We start from the raw sequence: 20334 nt of genomic DNA, 5'->3' as shown, positions 1-20334 counted from the left end.
AGCCCCATTGCTAGCAATATGCCTTATAAGGTCGACCTCCACGCGGTTCCCCCTGGAAACCATAGCGAACAATTCTCGTTGAATTCGTCACGATGGGCTAACTGACCTACTTCATCTCCTCACCTATTATTCTTCACTGGTGCCCCGCCGGTGTATACCAATAGCGCGGGTGGGGTTACCATTCCATTATCATACATTAACGCCACTATGTTAGGTTGATTGGAAGAAATCTCTTTTAGAGATAAGTTCGCCTTTGCTAACATTGTTATTAACTTATTGTTGTTACTGTATGTTTTAGTGCAATAAAGAATATATATTAATAACTGATAAAACCCCCCAAGGGGGTAAGCTTATATTCAATAGTGGACAGTTAAAGGCTGACAGGATATCCCGCTAGTACGAGTATATAGATAGAACAGTTGTTTTGTTATTTCATTTACATCACTGAAGTATGTACAATCACGGTACAAGTACATAAAATTTAATTAATAAATTCAGAAATCGTATACCTTTATCAATTGATCATAAATTCACAGAGTGACCCTAAAGAGTACTTTTAAGGTCCGTCGACAAATTTTAGAAGTTGATGACATACTGTTTTACTCTATGCGTTACTAATGTACATAGTTATTGTAAATGTATCCCGCCTATCTTTTTTTATGCAACTTAGAATAGCAAACAAGCTGACGGCCCACCTGATGGAAAGTGGTAACCGTCGCCTATAGGCATGAGTATCTCAGACTATTATCAAAATATTGTATCGTATCTGCCGTAACTGTCCTGCTGAACATATACCATAAAGAGGGGTTTTGTCAGTAGTTGTCACGCTTGGCAGGTATTTTACAACGATTGAAAATGTACTTTTTCTTTGTGGAGCAAAGAATTGCTCGTTACGAAGCAAATTACGTATGTAAACACTTTAATCAGATGTAAACACGCAATATTAAAACGAATCCAAGGTTGCCAGGTGCGTTTTTTTAATTTTCACCCAATTGTCAAATATTGTTTCTCCAAATCGGTATGATTTCTTTTATTTGTAACCAATCACAAACTTGTGTCTGTTTTTAATACATTTTGCCATGCAATGCCTTACGTACCTTCATTGATATATCGTATTATATGTACGTACGTTATACGCCTTATAAATACTATAATGTCAAAAAAAATATCGAATTTTCTCTAAGCCCATTTAATTTTTCTTCAAAAACTCTCCAAGAAGATGCAATCGTGACTAAAGACGTTTTCTTGCGAAACAATATTTACTTATTTCGAAATATGTTAGTAACAGAATACTTCATGTTGTACGTAAATACATTTAAAATCACTTGAATACTAGAAAATAGATATTTTGGGCAGGTAGACAGATAAAAGAAAACTTATTACGTTTTATAAATTAAATATATATATATATATAAATAAATAAATATATACAAACTATTTGAAGTGTATGTACAATGTAATGGATAATGGGACAATATGAAAATAAAAAGTAAGGTTTTTTTACAGTTGTAAATTTTTTTTTCTTTTTAATAGAAACTTACATAATATAAATTATAGATAACAAGGCCCAAATCATATATTTAATTATAGACAATCTAGTGACAATTGACAACATTTCCCGGTGTTTACATGTGTGAGTGATCTTACCTCGACAGAAGTTAGGAGCATCTGAAAACATGGCAAGAGTGAGTGCTAGAACCAGGAAATACCATCAAATACCACCAGTATACCATTCATGTGTGACAAAGTGGTTATGTGTATATGTGTACAGACAGGATTTTATGGATAACATTGCAATCCTTTGGTAAAAGTAGGATACATGGACAATTTTAATAAAACAAATACACCATGTGTATTATTTGTTATAAGAATAATCAATCAATAAGGTTGCTTGGAAAAGATCACTATTTATTTATTATACTGCATTCATGTACATAATACAGAGTTGTTACAATGTTTGGGTACAACCTTGTTTGGGTATAACAAATTTTAATTGATTTAAATTTAGCGATAAGGCCGCCCATTGTTGCTTCTTTATCTTGTTTTTAAGTTTACATAATAAATTATTACTTTTGTTTGTGTACATATTGTTAATCTTTATAATCTATGTCCTTCTTTAAAGGGAACGATAAAGAGTTTTCATTAATTCAATCCTACTAGATAAGTGGGAATCGATTCGATCTTTATAGAATCGTTATTGCTAGCGACACTATGAGGTGGAATAGAGTAAGAATAACAATAGTGACGTACGGTATTTTGTTTTTTTGACTAATACGGTTTAATCTGTCAATAGTGTAGCACTAGTTTAGGGCATAGGACATAAAGTATTATTTATATATATATTAATTGCATTTCAGCAATAAATTTCTTTCATTTACTGTAAGATCTAGTCTGTGTACAGAAATTAAAATTAATTACAATAATAATGCTAATGAGAAGAACTTTTTTTTATATTATTTTTTATACCACTTAGAATAGCAAACAAGTTGATGGCTATCTTGATGGAAAGTGGTAACCGTCGCCTATAGACATGAGCAGTACTATAAACATAACAGAGTACTATATCGCCCATGATAGCTTCCATGCGTTGCTATTCTTGAGGACTAAGATATTATGCCTCCGTACGCTGTAATTTTGCTGCCACATCCCACTCTTCAAACCGATATAATATTTTTGTTTTGTATTTAAATTCATTCACATGTTTTGATGGCAAAGTTCTCTCAGTCTTCAATCATATGATAAAAATTATATTTTTTTTTTATTTTTTTTTACCAAAATTGGACATAAATAGGTAATCCAGTATCAAGGATAAAATTGTCACTTCAAAGGATTGCATTGGTGTTCCTTAAAACCTGTATATGTGGTATGCACATCGCGTGACTAAGTAGGTACGGATTGGCACAAAGCAGCTATATAAATTAAACTAATTAAGTGTCAGAGTGTCACCAATTGTCAGGCTATTAAACTAGTATAATCTGTATTATTAAAATTGAAAAAAAAAAACGGACGAAATACCTTTAATAAATAAAAAAAAAAACTTTAAATAAAAATCTCATAAAAAAAGCAATAAATTAGTTTATTGTTTCATATAATAATTCCTTTGCATAAGAAATGTATTTTTTTTTTAGATAAACAGTAAGTTCACACATTATAATAGATTTATAAGTCTGTACCACTCGTGCTCAAGTCTGTGTCACTGGGGGGAAGGGATTGTTAGCGATGGGATCTAATCAGCTCCATTGCTAGTAATGTTACTAATCAGGTCGATATCCACGTGGTTCCCCCTGGAAACCATCGTGGTTACTTCTCGTGGAATTCTTCACGATGCTTTCATCCTCATCTATCACCCCTCACTGGTGCCCCGCCAGCATATACCGTCAGCGCAGGTGGGGTTACTATTTGATTATCACCCATTTAAAAGTAAAGTCTGTTCCTCGCATATATTATTGGTCCGCATTAAAAATGACCAATGTTTTTCACTATTTCAAATAGCGCGTATATGTTTAATTTCGTGACGTTTTGTTAAGTTACAATTATTGATATTTACTAAATAAAGGTAACTTTTTATAAAATAAATAAATTAAAGGATATCGTACCCATAAAATAATTCAAAATTTACAAAGTAATCAACTTCGATTCTAGTAAATACTAGTTTTAGATTTAAAAACTAAACTGCTGAACCGATTTTGATAAAATTTTTTTAGATCAAGCAATAAGTATATCCTTTCAGATAAAAGTAGAATTTTCCAATTCCAAATATATATATATTAAAAATCCAACATATATATTCAAAACTGTTATTCAGAAAATGTTTATGTTATTGTTAATTTACAATTAAGTTATGTTAATCTTTAAGTTAATCACATCTTTCAATTATGAAGTAAAGAACACAAAAATACCACCGATTTGAGAACTTCTTTCTTTTAAAGACGGTTAAAATAATTTAAAATAAATGACCTGAATGTTTCCATCAATAAATCAGTTATTTCTTAAATATAATAGAATAAAACAATTATAACAAAATTATTGCGCCAAAAATACCATTTTTTATTATAGTAGTATTTTTATTATAAAAACTTACACGTGTAAAATTTCTATAATCACTACCATCAGGTGCTACCTCTGAATTGTGCTTTTACAGTCTTTTATCTATTTACATAATAATAATTGCGTAACAGAAATATAAAAACAAGACCCTAGTCATTAATGGACTGTCCCATTCTAAAATATTGGGTGGGGCAGTTTATCAATGCAAGAGCGTCACGATCGCTCATTTACTAACATAGGTTAAGTCAATTTATAATTAACACAATGGACCACATGTTGTCTGATTAAATAAATATTAATATTATTATTACTTAAACAATTTTTAGAATAAATACATGTACAAAGGTGTTAATCACAAAAAAAAAAAAATAATCCAACTACAGTATTCTCAACTTTGTGTAGTTTAAATTAGAATGCCCAATTTTTTCTATAGAATTTTATCGAATCAAGACGTTTCGAATATTTCTTTTATTGTTAGAGAGATGAACGAGCAGGCAGCCCACCTGATGAAAAGAAAAATTACCGTTGCCCAGGGCAACGGTAATTAATTCAACGGTATTCATGGGCAACTTGCCCATAACTACCTGCAACAGGAAAAGAGTTGCTTTTGCGTAGCCGGGCATTAAAATGTTTGTAGGCACAAATTGGAGAATTGTAACGAACAGTATCTCCAAACGAATTTAATTATTAATTTAAAATTTCCAAATGCAGTATTTGAAATCTTTCCAAATGTCTTAAGTATTGTAGTGCAGTTTAGTCACTGATTGCTAATAATCTATAATCACTATGCAATAGCAAGAAGCATTAACATCACAACTAAATTTGCATGAAGCATGAAGGTGAGCGTGACGTACCGGGCGTGGGGGGTGTGCTACCTCGGCTGGGGAGGGGGGGCGGTGCGGTCGCGAGGTTGGCGGCGGAGGCCGGCCGCGGGTACCGTCCCCGGGCCGCGAGCCCTGCCCGCACCGTTTCCAGCTTCACCGGCGACGGGATGAAGCCGATGTCGCAGCCCTCTTTCACGAGACGCCCAATCCACCAATTGTTGTCGTACTTCTCCTGGAATGGTGGAAAGTTAAACAATTAGTGGTCGTTAAAAAAAGGAGATTTAAAAAAAAAGTCGTCTGTTTGGTCTTTGTCTTACTCAAGTTTCTGTCGTGTAACTGCTTTTAGTATGAATAGTGGCGTATGCCATTTAAATTATAGGGTACAAAGACATAATAGTTTTCAAAAATGAGTTATATCATAGGTATTACACACGATGTGTTCTAATCATCTGAAGATCAGCCCATGGACTTGTTCTTGTTGTTTGCCATTCCACCTGCTTGAAAAATGTAGTAGAGAATTGATTTACAAAAAATCTTAAGAGTCTTACTCCTTATCATCCTAGGATATTATAAGAAATGACTACAGAAAAGACCATTGTTTAATATATATAAACACCAGCCGTGCTTCTAGCAGATATTTTCAGATACTATGATGCCCATACAAAATCTACTGACTTGAACGTTATCATAACATAAAAAATCTCTTTCTGCTATCGTACTTATTAGCTTTGTAACGCACAATTTAAAATCCATACTATTCGAATCATCATCACTATTATTTCAGCTATTATCTGCTACACATAGGTCCCACTGCTAAACATAGGTTCCCCGATAGACTACCATAAGAAACGGTCTTGAGCCACCTGCATCCACTGACTCGCTGCAACTGCAATTGATTGCACTGAGATTGTCATTCCATCTAGTGGGCAATCGTCCTACATTGCGTTTGCCCGTACGGAGTTGCCACTAAAGAACATTTCTTCTCAATCGGTTGTCGATATGTGATCGAGCTATGTGATCAGTCTATTGCTACTTCAGCTTGCCTATCCTTCGGGTTATGTTGGTTCTTTTGCTAATATGTTTGTTTCAGATTCTACCACGCAAACAACTTTGCGCATATACTATTCGAATATTTCATATCAAATGCTGATAAATTCTTGGTAAGAACGTAACTTTATTAAAACAATATAAGAATCTCACAAGAGAAAAAAGTGATTGGATCTGCTCCACACCTTGAAAGCATATAAGTGTATTGTGTGTTATTATATAAGTGTCTCGAAATTTGAGAAGAATTAAATTGAACAATGAATCTCTCGGGCTTACCTTGATGTGCAGGAAGTCCCGCACTTCGAAGGAGATAGCGCTGCCGTGCACGGGCGAATCGTCGTCGATCGTGCCATCGTAGGACACATTTGTGCGAACTGCGAACGCGACGGGCTTCGACTGGAAATTGTAAAAAATATACATTATAATCTTATGATTCTTATTACTAAATAAGTATTGTATCAGTCTAGTCCCAGTATAGAAAGGACTTTCCCTTAATTTGCCGTGGGTGTCGTAAGAAGCGATTAAGAGAATTTAATTGTTCAGGAATGCCCAGCAGTATCTCTCTTAAAAGTTACCAGAAATCTAACTGCAGTTGTCAACTACCCTGCTAAGCATGGCACCTATTGGCAAAAAAACCCAATAGGGGAGGCCTATGTTCAGCAGCGAGCAGATAATGATTGATATGATGATGTCGATGATGAAGAGAAAACTAGAAAAACATTCATAATAATATCTAAATAATAGCGCCTGAGTCCTCAGGAATGGCAACGCATGGGGTGTATCATGGGCGAAACAGTATTTTCTCTTATGTCCACAGTACTGTTCATGTCTATAGGCAACGTTTACCAATTTCCATCAGGTGGGCCGTCAGCTTGTATGCCATTTTAAGTTGTATAAAAAATATATCTATCAATCTTCATGTCAAGGTCATCACTGGACAAGCAGAGACAACCAAGCACCATCATAAAACTCTACTGCAATGTATTTACGTATCATTACTGTAGTTCGTACATAGTACTCGTATAGTTCTATTTTTACTCATATTCGAGTGGCATCACATGTTGAGTGATACAAGAAGTGCTCAATTCGGTTGTATTTTTTCTATATTTGTTACCTTATAACTCCGTAACTGATTTGCCGGTTATTGTGAACTCATTATAATTATTATAGAAATAATGATTTCTGATACTGATACGGAGAGAAAAAATAACGAATTTGAAAGTCTTGAAAAGGGTGAATGAAAAAAGGACATTAATAAAAGTAATAGAGAATAGAAGGGGCCAAAGGGGCGTCTTATAAGGCGTCTTTTTTAAAGAGCACACTGAAAAGAAAAATAGCGAGCAAAAGAGAAAGGGAAAGACCGAGAAATGATTACATGGAACAGATGAAAAAAACACTAGGTTTATATTTCGTTTAGGGAAGTCAAAGATATAGCCCGGAATAGAGCTGGCTGGAAGAGAATGCATGAATTAGTGTCCCGAGAACAGAAGAGAAGAGATGAGAAGAGAGAGAATACTAATACGGTCACTATAAATATTGATAGATAATTGTTTAGAGAACGATTTAAAACAAAGTTGTTGGAGAATAGATACTAACTAAAATAACTGATATGGTTTAAAATGAACTCTCACAAATTTTTGTAGCGCAAGAAATGGATTGCAAGACTTGACATATTTATATAACGTATATGACCCTATATGCGAATATAAGGATAAAATAAATATAAATATGATATTTGTCCACCAACAGTAAATAGTTATAGAAAAAGTGCAATTGTAATCGGTATTAAACCATCTTTCTTTAGACGTTAAATGTCAAGATAAGTATATATTTGAAATTAAACCCAAAGCTTGGCTTCTTGATAATGTTTTTTTATTTTATAATCTGAATGAATAAAGTGCGTAATAAAGGGTAAATTTATAAATAAATATGTATGTGAGCTTCTTTATTTCATTATAAATTTCAAATTCTTGATCAGATTTGTATGTTTGGGGTTTGTTAGTAGTAGGGTTCGGTAGTTATATTCAGATGTATAAAAACGCCGTCTCACCCGTGCTTTGTCGAGCTGTGAGAGTGCCTGCGCTTCTTTCTCGCGGCGCAGCGCCTCCTTGTCTTCGTCGAGCGACAGTTCCGATGATGGTTGAGAGTAGTTGGAATCTGCTGAGCCCTGTAACGGACACAAACAAGTTGATCAGTGCCTATTAACACACACACACATACATGCATTATATATGTATATATATACATATGTTTACTAAACGGGATAACCAGGATTCGTATTGTAGACAAAAAAGTAAAAAATCCTTACAGTTAGTGAGAATTATAGTTACCTAGTTACTTACAACCTACTAATATAAAATAATAATGCTGTGAAATATACTAAATAATTACATTATATTTATTCACACACCACAAATCATTACTCTTCCTTCTTTAGGAAATTAAGTGGAAAAATGGTACCATGATTTAAGTGCCTAGCATCCAGAGCCGTAAAACATATTATTAAAAAAAAACAGAAAAAGTTCTTATACTACTATCACTACATCAAAAGTCAGCACTATCCTTATATTGACGAAATTGGAAAATGAATTTTTGCAACTACCTAGAAGTATCAACAGAATAAAATAAATGAATATTTATATACCCCCTTATTCATAAATAAAAAAAAGTTAAATCATATTATTTAATTTTCGAATTCGTGTTATTAATTTTAAAAATAATGTAATGTTAAATGTATAGTTTAGTTATTTTAATGAACTAGTGACCTGCCCCAGCACTGCAAGGGTCTTTTAGGATAAATAATAGCCCATGTTATTCGTTGATAATGTAGCTCTCTATAGGTAAATGAGTTTTTAAATTCAGTTAAGTAGTTTTGTGTTTACGAACAAGTAAATAAACACAAAAAAATCAAATCTAGACCTATTTTTCTATTTAAAAAGTTTTGTCTCTTTCTTTTATACTAAATTCTTAATTAGAAAGAAAGTAGCAAAACTGTACACTAGTTAAAATAGGTTAGAAGGTTTTAGTTTTTATGAATAAGGGGGATAGTTCCAATTATCAATATTAATATATAAAATAAAACTTTATAGTGTAAAGTTTTCAAATACAATGAACCGATTGCATAGATTTCTTATAAACTTGTTTTTGTTTGAAGTGACGCGGGCCTGGTATCTACTGCAAACAGCTGGCACGTGTTTGTTCCGCAATGCGCGCGCAACCTCACACCTCAGCAACCCTCTGCACCAGTTTCAGAACAAGGAATTACATAGAAGGAATGATAAAGTAAAAACTGTAAACATATGGTTGCCTCCTTTATTCTTATGAAAATAAAATAAGTAAAAAGAAAACGAAAGATACACCATCAGTTGCTATTTTTCTAAATCCATAACAGGCTAGTGTATAGAAAATGTTTGATAGGTTGTATCTGAATTTAGTAGGGTTATACGGCTGTATAACCCTACCAAATTCAGATGCAACCTGCTTGCATCTTTCTACATAAACTGTGTCGAATATATAATCTAGTAATGTAAATGAACAAAGACTTTACATACACATTTTCTGTACACTATCCTGCTATGAATTGAGAAAAATAACAACGGATGGTGTATCTTTCGTCCTCTTTTTACAAATTATATTTGCATAAAAAGAAAGGAGGCAACCATATTATGATTTACAGTTTTTATTTTATCATTCCTCCTATGTAATTCCTTGTTCTTAGATACCAATAACGCTAAGTGTTGCCAGTAAGTACATAGTGTCGTGTTCACAATATTAATTTATTGTAACTTGCAACAGTACGTTAAGGTTATTGTTTACGTTTACGTTCTCACGGGAACGCGTCGTTTGCATAAATGAGTGAGAGAATGATAACACCTGTACCGATACACTCAACGTGCCTTTTATTTTATTTTGATTATAGTAAATTAGCATTTAGATCGATTTTATGACGAAAATATAGAAAATATGAAAATCTCCTTTCAACACGTCTCAACAGACGATGAAAGAACTAGGTAGTCAAAAGTCATCATATATATATATTTATATAACGTCAAACCTTTTATATCACTAAAATAGGTTTTTAGCTATTAAATTGCTTTAATTCTTTCTTTTACATTAAATTCCCAATTTGAATGAAAATAACAAAACAGTGTAATAGTCAAAATAGGTTTTTAAAAGGTTTTAGTTTTTATAAATAAGGGGGTTATATTTTAAATTATATATTATGTATATTATATATATTGAAAGCTCCTAAAACAGCTGTTGAGGTCAAATAAGAATATGGAGGAAGTGACAGAAAAACTGTACATAAATAAATTATTACCACACACACATAATCACATCAATTACTTAGCTATCAAGGGTGTGGCATTGGCCTGGATTATAATAAGTTCGTCTCCTAAATGGGTCCTGTTATGATATGAACGCATCTGCAATATAAAACATTAGAGAACGCATTTTTAGTCTATGCTTACCGGTCATAAAGAACGTCATTATTTCATGCCACGTAACATTTCCTTTTTCGCAATATACATATATAACAGGTCCAATCGGGGGGGGGGGGGGGAGGGATTGTTAATAATGAGATTTAACAACCCCATTGCTAGCAATATACCCTATATCAGGTCGACCTCCACGCGGTTCCCCCTGGAAACCAGAGTGGTCAATTCATGTTCAATTGATCACTATGGGCCAACTGACTTGCCTTCATCCTCACCTGTCACCCGTCACTGGTACCCTGCCAGCGTATACCGATAGCGCAGGCAGGGTTACCATTTCATCTTCACCCATAAAATAACAGGTGCAATCGAGAATAGAAGCCAGGACTTGATTCGAGAAATTATTTTGAAACGAAATAAAAATTGCTATATTTGGAGTCAAAGTTTAGACAATTTTCGCTTAGATACAGTTTCAATTGTTACAGAATTAATGCAGAAGCGAATCCTATTGATGGTAAAATGAATTGAGGAAATCTTTAAAGAATTGTTGACATATCGTAATCACAAGAAAAGAGCATATTCCCTTTTAAAAGGCCGGCAGCACACCTGCAATGCCGTTGGTGTTGTGGGTGATCATGGGCGGCGGTAGTCACTTACCATCAGGTGAGCCGCATGCTCTTTGCCCCCTATTTTGTAAAAAAAAAAAAAATCAGCCGTTATTTTTTTTAATAAAATACTGAACCGATTTCGATAAAATTTCTACGGAGCCAATTTTTTCCAAACGAGTTTAGATAAAAAAGAATTTTCCGAATTGATTTATAAGTGACGGAGTTATAAGTTAATGACGTTCAAAAAATGGAACCGAATTGAATGTCTCCTTCCTTCTGAAGTCGGTAAAAAACGATAACCCAAACTATGTTTTTTTTTAATTCATAATTTATGTAACTATTTGTTGTTGTCAATAAATGTTTTCTTTCTTTCTTTCTTTCTTCCTATCGCTTAATGAGTAAGGTTAGGCAGCCTACTGCAGACCAAACAGTTCACGTAACATAATTTTGTTTTTTATTTTACAATTTATTAATTTATAGGTGAGGATAAAGTCAAATTATTTGGGTTTATCAAGATTAATTCACAGGTAACTAACAATGATAATTTCAGGAGGGTCCAAGAGGAGGTCGACCTGACATGATGCATTGCCAGTAATAGGTTCTCTAGTTCCAGTTATAATTCCTGCCTCCGTCGTATTCCTGGTTACCATGCTGTTTTGTTTATTTTATAGCAAATAAAGGTCAATTTACATATTTTTACATAATTTTATGTATCTAATTTCAATTTATAATGAAATTTAATCAAACAAAGTATTAAAAGTCGAAGAAATTAGAAATAAAAGTTAATTAAAAGAAAAATATTGGTATACAGATCTTACCAAGGGCTTGTAGCTTGTCATTGGTCGAGTCAGGCGAGGCGTGTCGACTGCATGCAAGGCACAACACACAGACAATCAGACAAACATGCCGTCACAATACTTGAAAATACTGGGGAATGCGAAAATCAAATGCGCACTATACAACTTAGGGACACCATAAGTTAAATATTAAATAACATGCCAAATATCCTAATTTCATTTATATTGATTAAGTATTTGAAATAGAGTTCATTTTGTCGAAATATATATGAATATAAGAATATAATACATTCAAAATTTAAAAAAAAAACTTACAGAAAAAGAAGGTATATATTTTGTATCCGGAAAATGGTTTAATTATCATTAGAAATTACATTAAATATATAAGTAATATACACAACAATATATATTATAATAAATAATGGAATAATGCAAAATATCCACTAGCTAAAACTATCAAGCTATTTATTACAATAAATTTTATAGACTTTAACTACATAAGCAGCTCACCTTAGCTACAGCTTCCAAAAATATATGAACAAAAAAAAAGATATTTCACACTGGCAACCATTTTCATTCAACCTAATGAGAAACGACAAAAAAAGAACAAAACGGAGTGACAAGCCTAAATGATATTCAAAAATAGAACGGAGTAACTTTTTAAAATGTCACTGATTGACGGAGGATTAATCCATTCAACCAGCCGGGAGGTTTTGTTGAGGCACGATTGATCAAGAGGTTTGAATAGGACTGGAGGCATAGGCACGGAGTTTTCGGCGGCAGACTGTCGGGCAGGGGTCGTAGAGTGACGTCATACCCGCCCCCGCTCGATATCGCCAGCCTGCATATTTTACGCCCTTGTTTTTGGGACAGAGCCAGTTTATTCGGCTACTTTTTTTATTGCCGCGGTTTCAGATTTTTCGATTATTAAATAAATTGTTTTATTACACGAAATAGGAATGATTACTTATCTTTATACATTTAAATTAAGAATACGCTTTACGACTCTCTGACGTAAAAGGTGTATAAGTTATGGCGGGAAATTTCGACGTCATTTTCTGTTTTCGTTGAGAAACAGCCGTTTCGAGTGGCGCTACTTACTGCGGGAAAAAAGTATTGCGTATTTATATAAGAAGTTTTTATTTTTTTTTTTTTATTTCTGTAGTTTACGAAGTGTTTAAGTGAAAGAATAACGTTGCCTAATCGTGAAATAATAATAACTTAAACTTTTTTATTTTTAAATAATGTTTAAAGATATTGCTATTTTATAATAACTGGTTTTTAATATGTTACATATATATTAAAAAAACATTTATTATATAGGTATTTACGACCATGAAATGAGTGATAACATTATTTTGGATATTTTCAAATGACTTCAAAAGGAATTTGAAGGCAGTTGAAAATTGGTAGTTCTCAAATCGGTTGAAATTTTTTATATTTGCTACCTCATAACTCTGTCGCTTCTTAAACGGTTTAGAAAATTCTTTTTTATTATTCTATTTTGTTATATTCTCTTCTCTTTATTTTCCTTCTTTTCTGATCTGAAAGCACATATTTACAGATTGATTCCGTAGAAATTATATTAAAATTGATTTAATAGTTTTAGTTCTTAGATCAAAACAACTGGATTTGTCACAATTGAGGAAAGTTTTTTTTTTTGTGAGACACCATCTTTAATTATAGTTTATTTGGTTTTGTATATACGAATTTAGTACAAATTTAAGGAGGCACTTTTAAAAATCATCAGATTTATGCTAAAGAAAAGGAAAACATTTCAATATCTAAAATAGGTTTATTAGGTTTAACTTTTTTATGAATAAGGGAGTTAACGTACATTTTTGTCTGTAGTTTTGGCTTAATTACAATTTCGTAAACTTGTAAAAATTTTATAATAGTAGAAGACAACGCACCTAATACATCGTTTTTGATCACCTCCAAAAAATGGGGCTTCACAGGATTTTTTTTTGTGTATTTATTACACTACATCTACGATAATTTTGAGCCAACTTTGATGAGTATATCTAGAATTGACACGTCAGCGTTCACACCCATATCGGTCCTTTACTAATTTCATTATGATTGAAGTTGGTACGTAGTTTTTTTTTTTGAAACACAATAAATTATAATGAATGATATCAAGCAGTTAGTATGGCGTCCCTTAGTGGCGCGACATTTTCCAAGAATTCATTATTTTCCCTATTCAAGGTCGGCCATTTTTATGAATAAAGAATAATGGCGTCATCGCAACGGCCACCTAAGTGCCGGCGTTCACCAACAGATTTTTTACTGAAGTAACAAAACTGACCATAACGGCGTACACTTACAGTACAATTTTCAATGATACTGAACATAATATGTGTTAAGCGAGAGTTCTACCATAGAAACTGAATATTTTCGCAAGCAAGTTGGGTCAACAATTGTATATACATGATGAAACCGAAATAATTAGGATCCTTTTAAAGGAGCGTTCTACCTTGAAAACTGAACATTATTGACAAAGAAATATGAGTAGAGACACGACAATAAATTTTAATAATAACATAGCAGTTTAGAAGCGTTGATTTAGTACGAAAGGCTTAATATTTTTTATATAGCTTATTCATCGAAGTCTGGGATAACACAAGTGTAGAAGAGATACAGAAACGGTCCTAGTACACTTCCTTGAGGTACACCAGCCTTTATTTCTGGCCAGAATATATTTTATTACATATTCTAATTGTTTTGTTTATAATATAAAATTCCTGAAAGAATGTCTGCATACTTCCTAGATAGCTTAAGTCGAAATTTATATAACTTTTTAAGCGTTCATCGCACACTTTATCAAAAGCTATTGCCACATCTAGAAATAAAGCAACACAATATGTACAGTGTTCTAATTTTTTTTTTCAATCACGTATTTTATTTTTTTAATTTATCTGTTATAGAATATTTTTTTTAAATACATATTAATCCAAATTCATTCATTGATTCACATGCGTATGAATGTTTTTAAATATAACTTTGATTCAGATTTCATAATAGATAGCGTATCTAATATCTGCGTCGTGTTGCCACTATTTTTACTACCGTTCTTCTAAATCATCATACTTCTTTATTTAAAAGTTTTAGGGGGAATTTTTGGGGATTTAGTTGTAATACGATTAGTTCACAAATCATAACCTAATCCGGAATTCTTTCAAATACTCGCAACATTGAGTGCAAGACATCTCTGTTTGAGGCAAGTCTGCTTATTAACTTTCCTACTGTGTATTTCCTTTATGCATTAAATTCTCTGTGTGAAAGAATTTTGAATAAACCATTTTATATTAATAAACTTACGCCGTTTATCCCTATATGACTTTGATTTCTATATATTTATTTTTATTTTTAAAATAACACAATTAACATGGAAAGATTTTGCTGGAAGAAATCTCTTATTAGAGATAAGCTCGCCTTTGTACATTATGTTTATAATGTATTGTAATTAATAGTATGTTTTGTGTACAATAAAGAATAAAGAAATAAAGAATATTTATATCAAAACTTTAATAACTCTGAATCGGTACAATTTTAAATTCCTTATTTACATATTATGTAGGCGAAATCATTAATACTCGTATTTTTTAAGAGAGATTTTCGCAAGGACTCTGAAAAAAGGAACATGGGTCCAAAAATGATAAAAAAAATAAGCCATATTTTGATGACTGGCTCGACGTAACGTTAAGAAGTGTTGTACTCTGTACAGACAGACGATAGATACTCTAATATATAAATCTGCAACTACGTATTCCACGTTACCTACTTCTATGAACGAACTAGGTAATTTTATTTGTACCAAGTGCTGGCACTCGATATTCCGACAATAGTATTTTACACTAGCGGCCCGTCCCGGCTTTGCACGGGTGGACATTTTTACATTTTAAAAAGTGGCCATTAAGGCTGCACACGCGACGGAAGCTTAAAAATGGAGTAACTTCTCTCGTTTTCCCAACATTTCCCTTCACTGCTCTGCTCCTATTGATCGAAGCGTGATTAAAAGTATACTATAACCTGCCCAGGAGTATGAAGAATAATTGTACCAAGTTTCGTTAAAATCCGTCGAGTAGTTTTTGTTTCTATAACGAACATACAGACAGACATACAGACAGACAAAAATTTTACTGTCTGCGTTTTTTGGCATCAATATCGATCACTAATCACCGCCTGATAGTTATTTTGGAAATATATTTCATGTACAGAATTGACCTCTCTACAGATTTATTATAAGTATAGATTAACCTAAGTATATCTACGTAGGTCAATAATGACTCGATATATGATTCTTTTTAATATTATTCTTGAGGAAAACCCGCATTATATGAATAGTATATTTATTTACTTTTGATTGCATCACTTAAAAAGTAATACAAATATTATATTATTGCGGAAGGCGGTCTTATCGTTAAAGCAATTTCTGTCAGGCAACCTTTGGGTAGAGGAAAAAAGAAAAAGATAGTAACAATTTGGCGCAAGAAGTGTATCTAAAAGAACGCTCATGTTAATAAAACATATGCTATTAGCCTGTAGCATGTAACCATAGGTAAAGTAAATCTTTCTAATGTGCTACACTTAAGATTTGTATGTTTATTTATTTTTATTTTATTTTCTTTTTTATAAGTTAGTAAGACTATGTACAAAAGTCGATTGCTTGGGTACCTCTATCCCATTTGTGTTTCTACCGTGAAACACAAATGTGCAGTTGTGTTTGCACGGCTGCGTTTCGGTTTGAAGGGTGGGATATGGCGTGAATTTACAGGGTACAGAGGAATAACACCTGAGTCATTTGCTTTGCCATTGCCATTCTAAGTTGTATAAAAAAAAATATAGTTTAGAATTGCAAAAAGGCTGACATGCGCCTGAAAATATTGTAGATATGATGAGAATCACAGAAGAAAAGGATACAAAAATCGTTTGTACACTAACTGTATTTGAAATAACGCTTAGTCATACAATACATTCGACAAATACCTAGTTTGTTTCAACTAGACCAAATCGACTTTGCAAATAAACACGGCCATTTCAAATATAGTTTAGATCGTTTCGATACTCAGACATACCTACTTCCTATATTTGTATGTATTCTGAGAATTCCCGACAGCAATATATCATCGGTAGATAGAAATACTTGCTACACCAACACCCCCAAGTGAACTAACAGAAGCAGAAATAGAATTTTCTATAATCTATAAAAAGCAGAGGGAGACTTTGTACAAAAGTCGATTGCTTGTGCACCTCTGCCCCATTCGTGTTTCGAACGTGAAGCAGTTGTGTTTGTATGGCTGTGTTTCGGTTTCAAGGGTGGGATATAGCGTGAATTTACAGGGTACAGAGGAATAACACCCGAGTCCTCAGGAATGGCAACGCATGGGGGATATCATGGGCGAAACAGTACACTCTGTTATGTCCATGGTACTGCTCATGTCTATAGGCGACGGTTACCACTTTCCATCATGTGGGCCGTCAGCTTGTTTGCCATTCTAAGTTGTATAAAAAAAAATAGTAAGTAAAGATAAGTAAATACACAAGATACATGCCATAAACAGTGACATAGAAGCTTTGAAAACATTTATTCGTTTGTATATGAATTCGTTGCCAATAGACAACATCGTAGCAGGTATTATTCACACCTTAAACTGACCGTCTAAATATTTACCTTAACATCTGGAACGTATTTTTAAAAGAATCCACCCAGAAGAGAACTGTACACGTACCTAATCGATGCACAGACATACCGAACACCGGACAACAAACCATTCATTACCAAACAGGTAATGGGAAGCACACGCGTCATCAAAAAAAAAAAAAGGTAACGTCGCGTCGCAACAACAAATCCCGTCAACATCGTTATCACATGACAATGCGCGCGCACCTGCGTGAACAACTTGTTGTACCCGTGGCCTTGGCTGTAGCCCACCATGTTACGACATGGCTGTAGGTGGTGGCCGCTGCGGACCACCAGGGGGATCCCGTCGTGGTCTGCCGTGGTGACGACACATCGGGCCGCGCGGTGCCCTCGACGGCCACAAGCGAATAAACCCGATTGGCCCCGAGCGTTCCCACTGGCCGCCCGTGCCCCCCGGTCCCCCGGTATCCGGGTGAATGGGATGCGCGCGCAGCGTTCGCTGCACTCTGTACTGACGAGCCGTGGGCTTTGGGAGCGATTAACAACTGGGTCAGCTCAGATAACGGTTTAAAGGCGGCTCGAGAGGGAAAATGTTTGGGCGGATCACGTGACGCGAGGTGGCGACATCAGCAGGGCCAATGACAATCTGACAACACATCCTATCCTTCTTATATCATAAAAGTAATCCTTACTTATATTATAAAGTGTAAAAGTGAATTTGTTTGTTACCTTATAACTCTTTAATAACTTAACTAATTATTATGAAATTTGGTATACAATATACTACATGGAATAAATAAGATTATAGGCTACATTCGTTCAGTGAGTCAAAATTAGTATTAAATAGATTAAGAAGTGTATTTATGCTTGATTTTTGAAGATTTAAATGTTTGTATGTTTGTCAAACAATCACATTTAAATGACTGATTACAATGAACAAAAGGAATTCATTTCGAAGAAGAATCCTCAAGAATGGTTCGTTCACATATCCCATTATATGCAAAAGCACTGTCGATGAGCCGAAGTCTTACGAAGTTCCGCAGACAGCAATGTTTTGATTAACAAATTTCGCTTCGCTTGCCGAACATGATATCCTGTTCAGGGTCAAGGCAGTGTCGTAGCTAGCTTGTTTTTGTTTTTCATTAATTGTATTACGTCATTATGGACGAATAATATTTTTACCAGAGAGAGACTGCTTAGGTAGTTTTGTCCCATTGTTATTTCTGCCGTGAAGCAGTTGTGTTTACACGGCTGTGTTTCGGTTTTGGCATATGACAATTAAATTACAGGGTACAATGGCATAACACTTTAGTCCGGGGGCAAAGGGATTGTTAGTAATGGAAACTAAGAATCCTATTGCTAGCAAAATACTCAACCAGGTCGACCTCCACGCGGTTCCCCCTGGAAACTATCATGGTTAATTCCTGATGAATTAATCATAATGGGCTGTTTTCATTCTCATCGATCACCATTCACTGGTGCCCCGCCCAGCGTATCCCGTTTAGGGATGAAAATGGTATGGTAACCCCGCCTGCGCTAACGGGATACGCCGGCGGAGCACCCGTGAAGGGTGATAGATAAGAATGAAAACAGGCCAGTTAGCCCATCATGATGAATTCATTAGGAATTAACCATGACAGTTTCCAGGGGGAACCGCGAGGAGGTCGACCTGGTTGGGTATATTGCTAGCAATGAGATTCTCAGTCTCCATTACTAACAATCCCTTTCCCCCCAGTTATCGATATTTCTGATCGATTATTTATTTAAAAAGTACTTTAATAGCAAACTAAAAAAATCAAGAAAAACGTGCACCTAAATCGATCACAAGGAGTTTTGTACATAGATAGATACGTATATAAATAGATAGATACTTTTTATTGTTCCCTCCAAAAGATTACAATAGTAAAATTATTATAGATACAAACGATTACAAGGAATGATCACAATGAGCAAACAATGGGCGGCCTTATTGTTAAAAGCGATCTCTTCCAAGCAACCTTTGAGTGGAGAGGAGTAGCTATTTATTTAATTAATTATAAACAGTTTGATCGGAGACACGATGAGGATTCTTACACATTTTGCATGGAAACTTTAAACATATCCTGTCACGTGGACAAAGTCGCAGGTTAAAAGTTAGTGATTTATATAATAATTCACTCAATTGAGACAGCTTGCGTAAGTCAATTGAATGGGGGCCGCCCGCCGATACAAGACGTAATAAACCTGTGATCAACCAGAACAATTTTAGGGCGCATTAACACGGACAAGGTCGGGAGTTATGCGTTAACTCGCGGCCGATGAGTCACGCGGCGCGCCGGGAATGTAACGTAACATCGCCAGCGCTTCTAGACAAGTGGCAAGCGAATTCGTCGATGGAATCGACATCGCTAGCGAGTACGTGAGTTGGAATGAGACATCCGACGTTGCTATCTCATTCTATCCCACAGACTCGCTAGCGATGTCGATTCCATCGACGAATTCGCTTGCCACTTGTCTAGAGGCACTGGTCTCCCGTTCATAACCGGACGGCGTGCTATTAGAATCGGGTTTATCCGGGTCGAATTAGTATGTGGTTAATACATAATTAAACAGTATTATTGGATTTATCTTTAATTAATTATTTTACAAACTTAATTAATGCTACGAAATACCGTAGCAAGTCTACGCGCTTCACTGCAGCGCCCGCCGTATTTGTTTGCTACGGCTACGAATTTTAGGTATTTGGTTTTTTTTTATACAACTTAGAATGGCAGACAAGCTGACGGCCCACCTGATAGAAAGTGATAACCGTTGCCTATAGACATAAACAGTACCATGGACATAACAGAGTATACTGTTTCGCCCATGATACCCCCCATGCGTTGCCATTCCTAAGGACTCAGTTGTTATTCCTCTGTACCCAGTAAATTCACGCTATATCCCATCCTTCAA

At 34.4% G+C, this 20334-nt stretch overlaps 1 protein-coding gene across 12 annotated transcripts in view; it reads right to left on the bottom strand.

Annotated features, from left to right (window-relative positions):
* LOC113514058 (voltage-dependent L-type calcium channel subunit beta-2) overlaps positions 1-20334 on the bottom strand; it is a 204184-nt gene that overhangs the window by 8427 nt on the left and 175423 nt on the right. For 9 of the 12 annotated variants that reach the window (XR_008253769.1, XM_052902715.1, XM_052902718.1 and 6 more), the window contains 3 exons: positions 7969-8085; positions 6195-6314; positions 4902-5103 (listed from right to left, as the gene is read on the bottom strand). Coding sequence is in view for 11 of the 12 variants with exons in the window: in XM_052902715.1 (XP_052758675.1) it covers positions 4902-5103; positions 6195-6314; positions 7969-8085 (439 nt within the window). In the remaining variant the exon portion in view is untranslated. Of the gene's footprint in view, positions 1-4901; positions 5104-6194; positions 6315-7968; positions 8086-11780; positions 11828-12269; positions 12513-17649; positions 17849-20334 lie in introns of those variants that run through there. The other 3 variants (XM_052902723.1, XM_052902721.1, XM_052902716.1) reach the window with 3 other exon arrangements.

Source organism: Galleria mellonella, unplaced genomic scaffold (assembly GCF_026898425.1).
Source record: "Galleria mellonella isolate WM207_F2 unplaced genomic scaffold, CSIRO_AGI_GalMel_v1 utg93, whole genome shotgun sequence".
Taxonomy (NCBI): Eukaryota; Metazoa; Arthropoda; class Insecta; order Lepidoptera; family Pyralidae; genus Galleria; species Galleria mellonella.
This window is presented reverse-complemented; position numbering and strand designations above follow the sequence as displayed.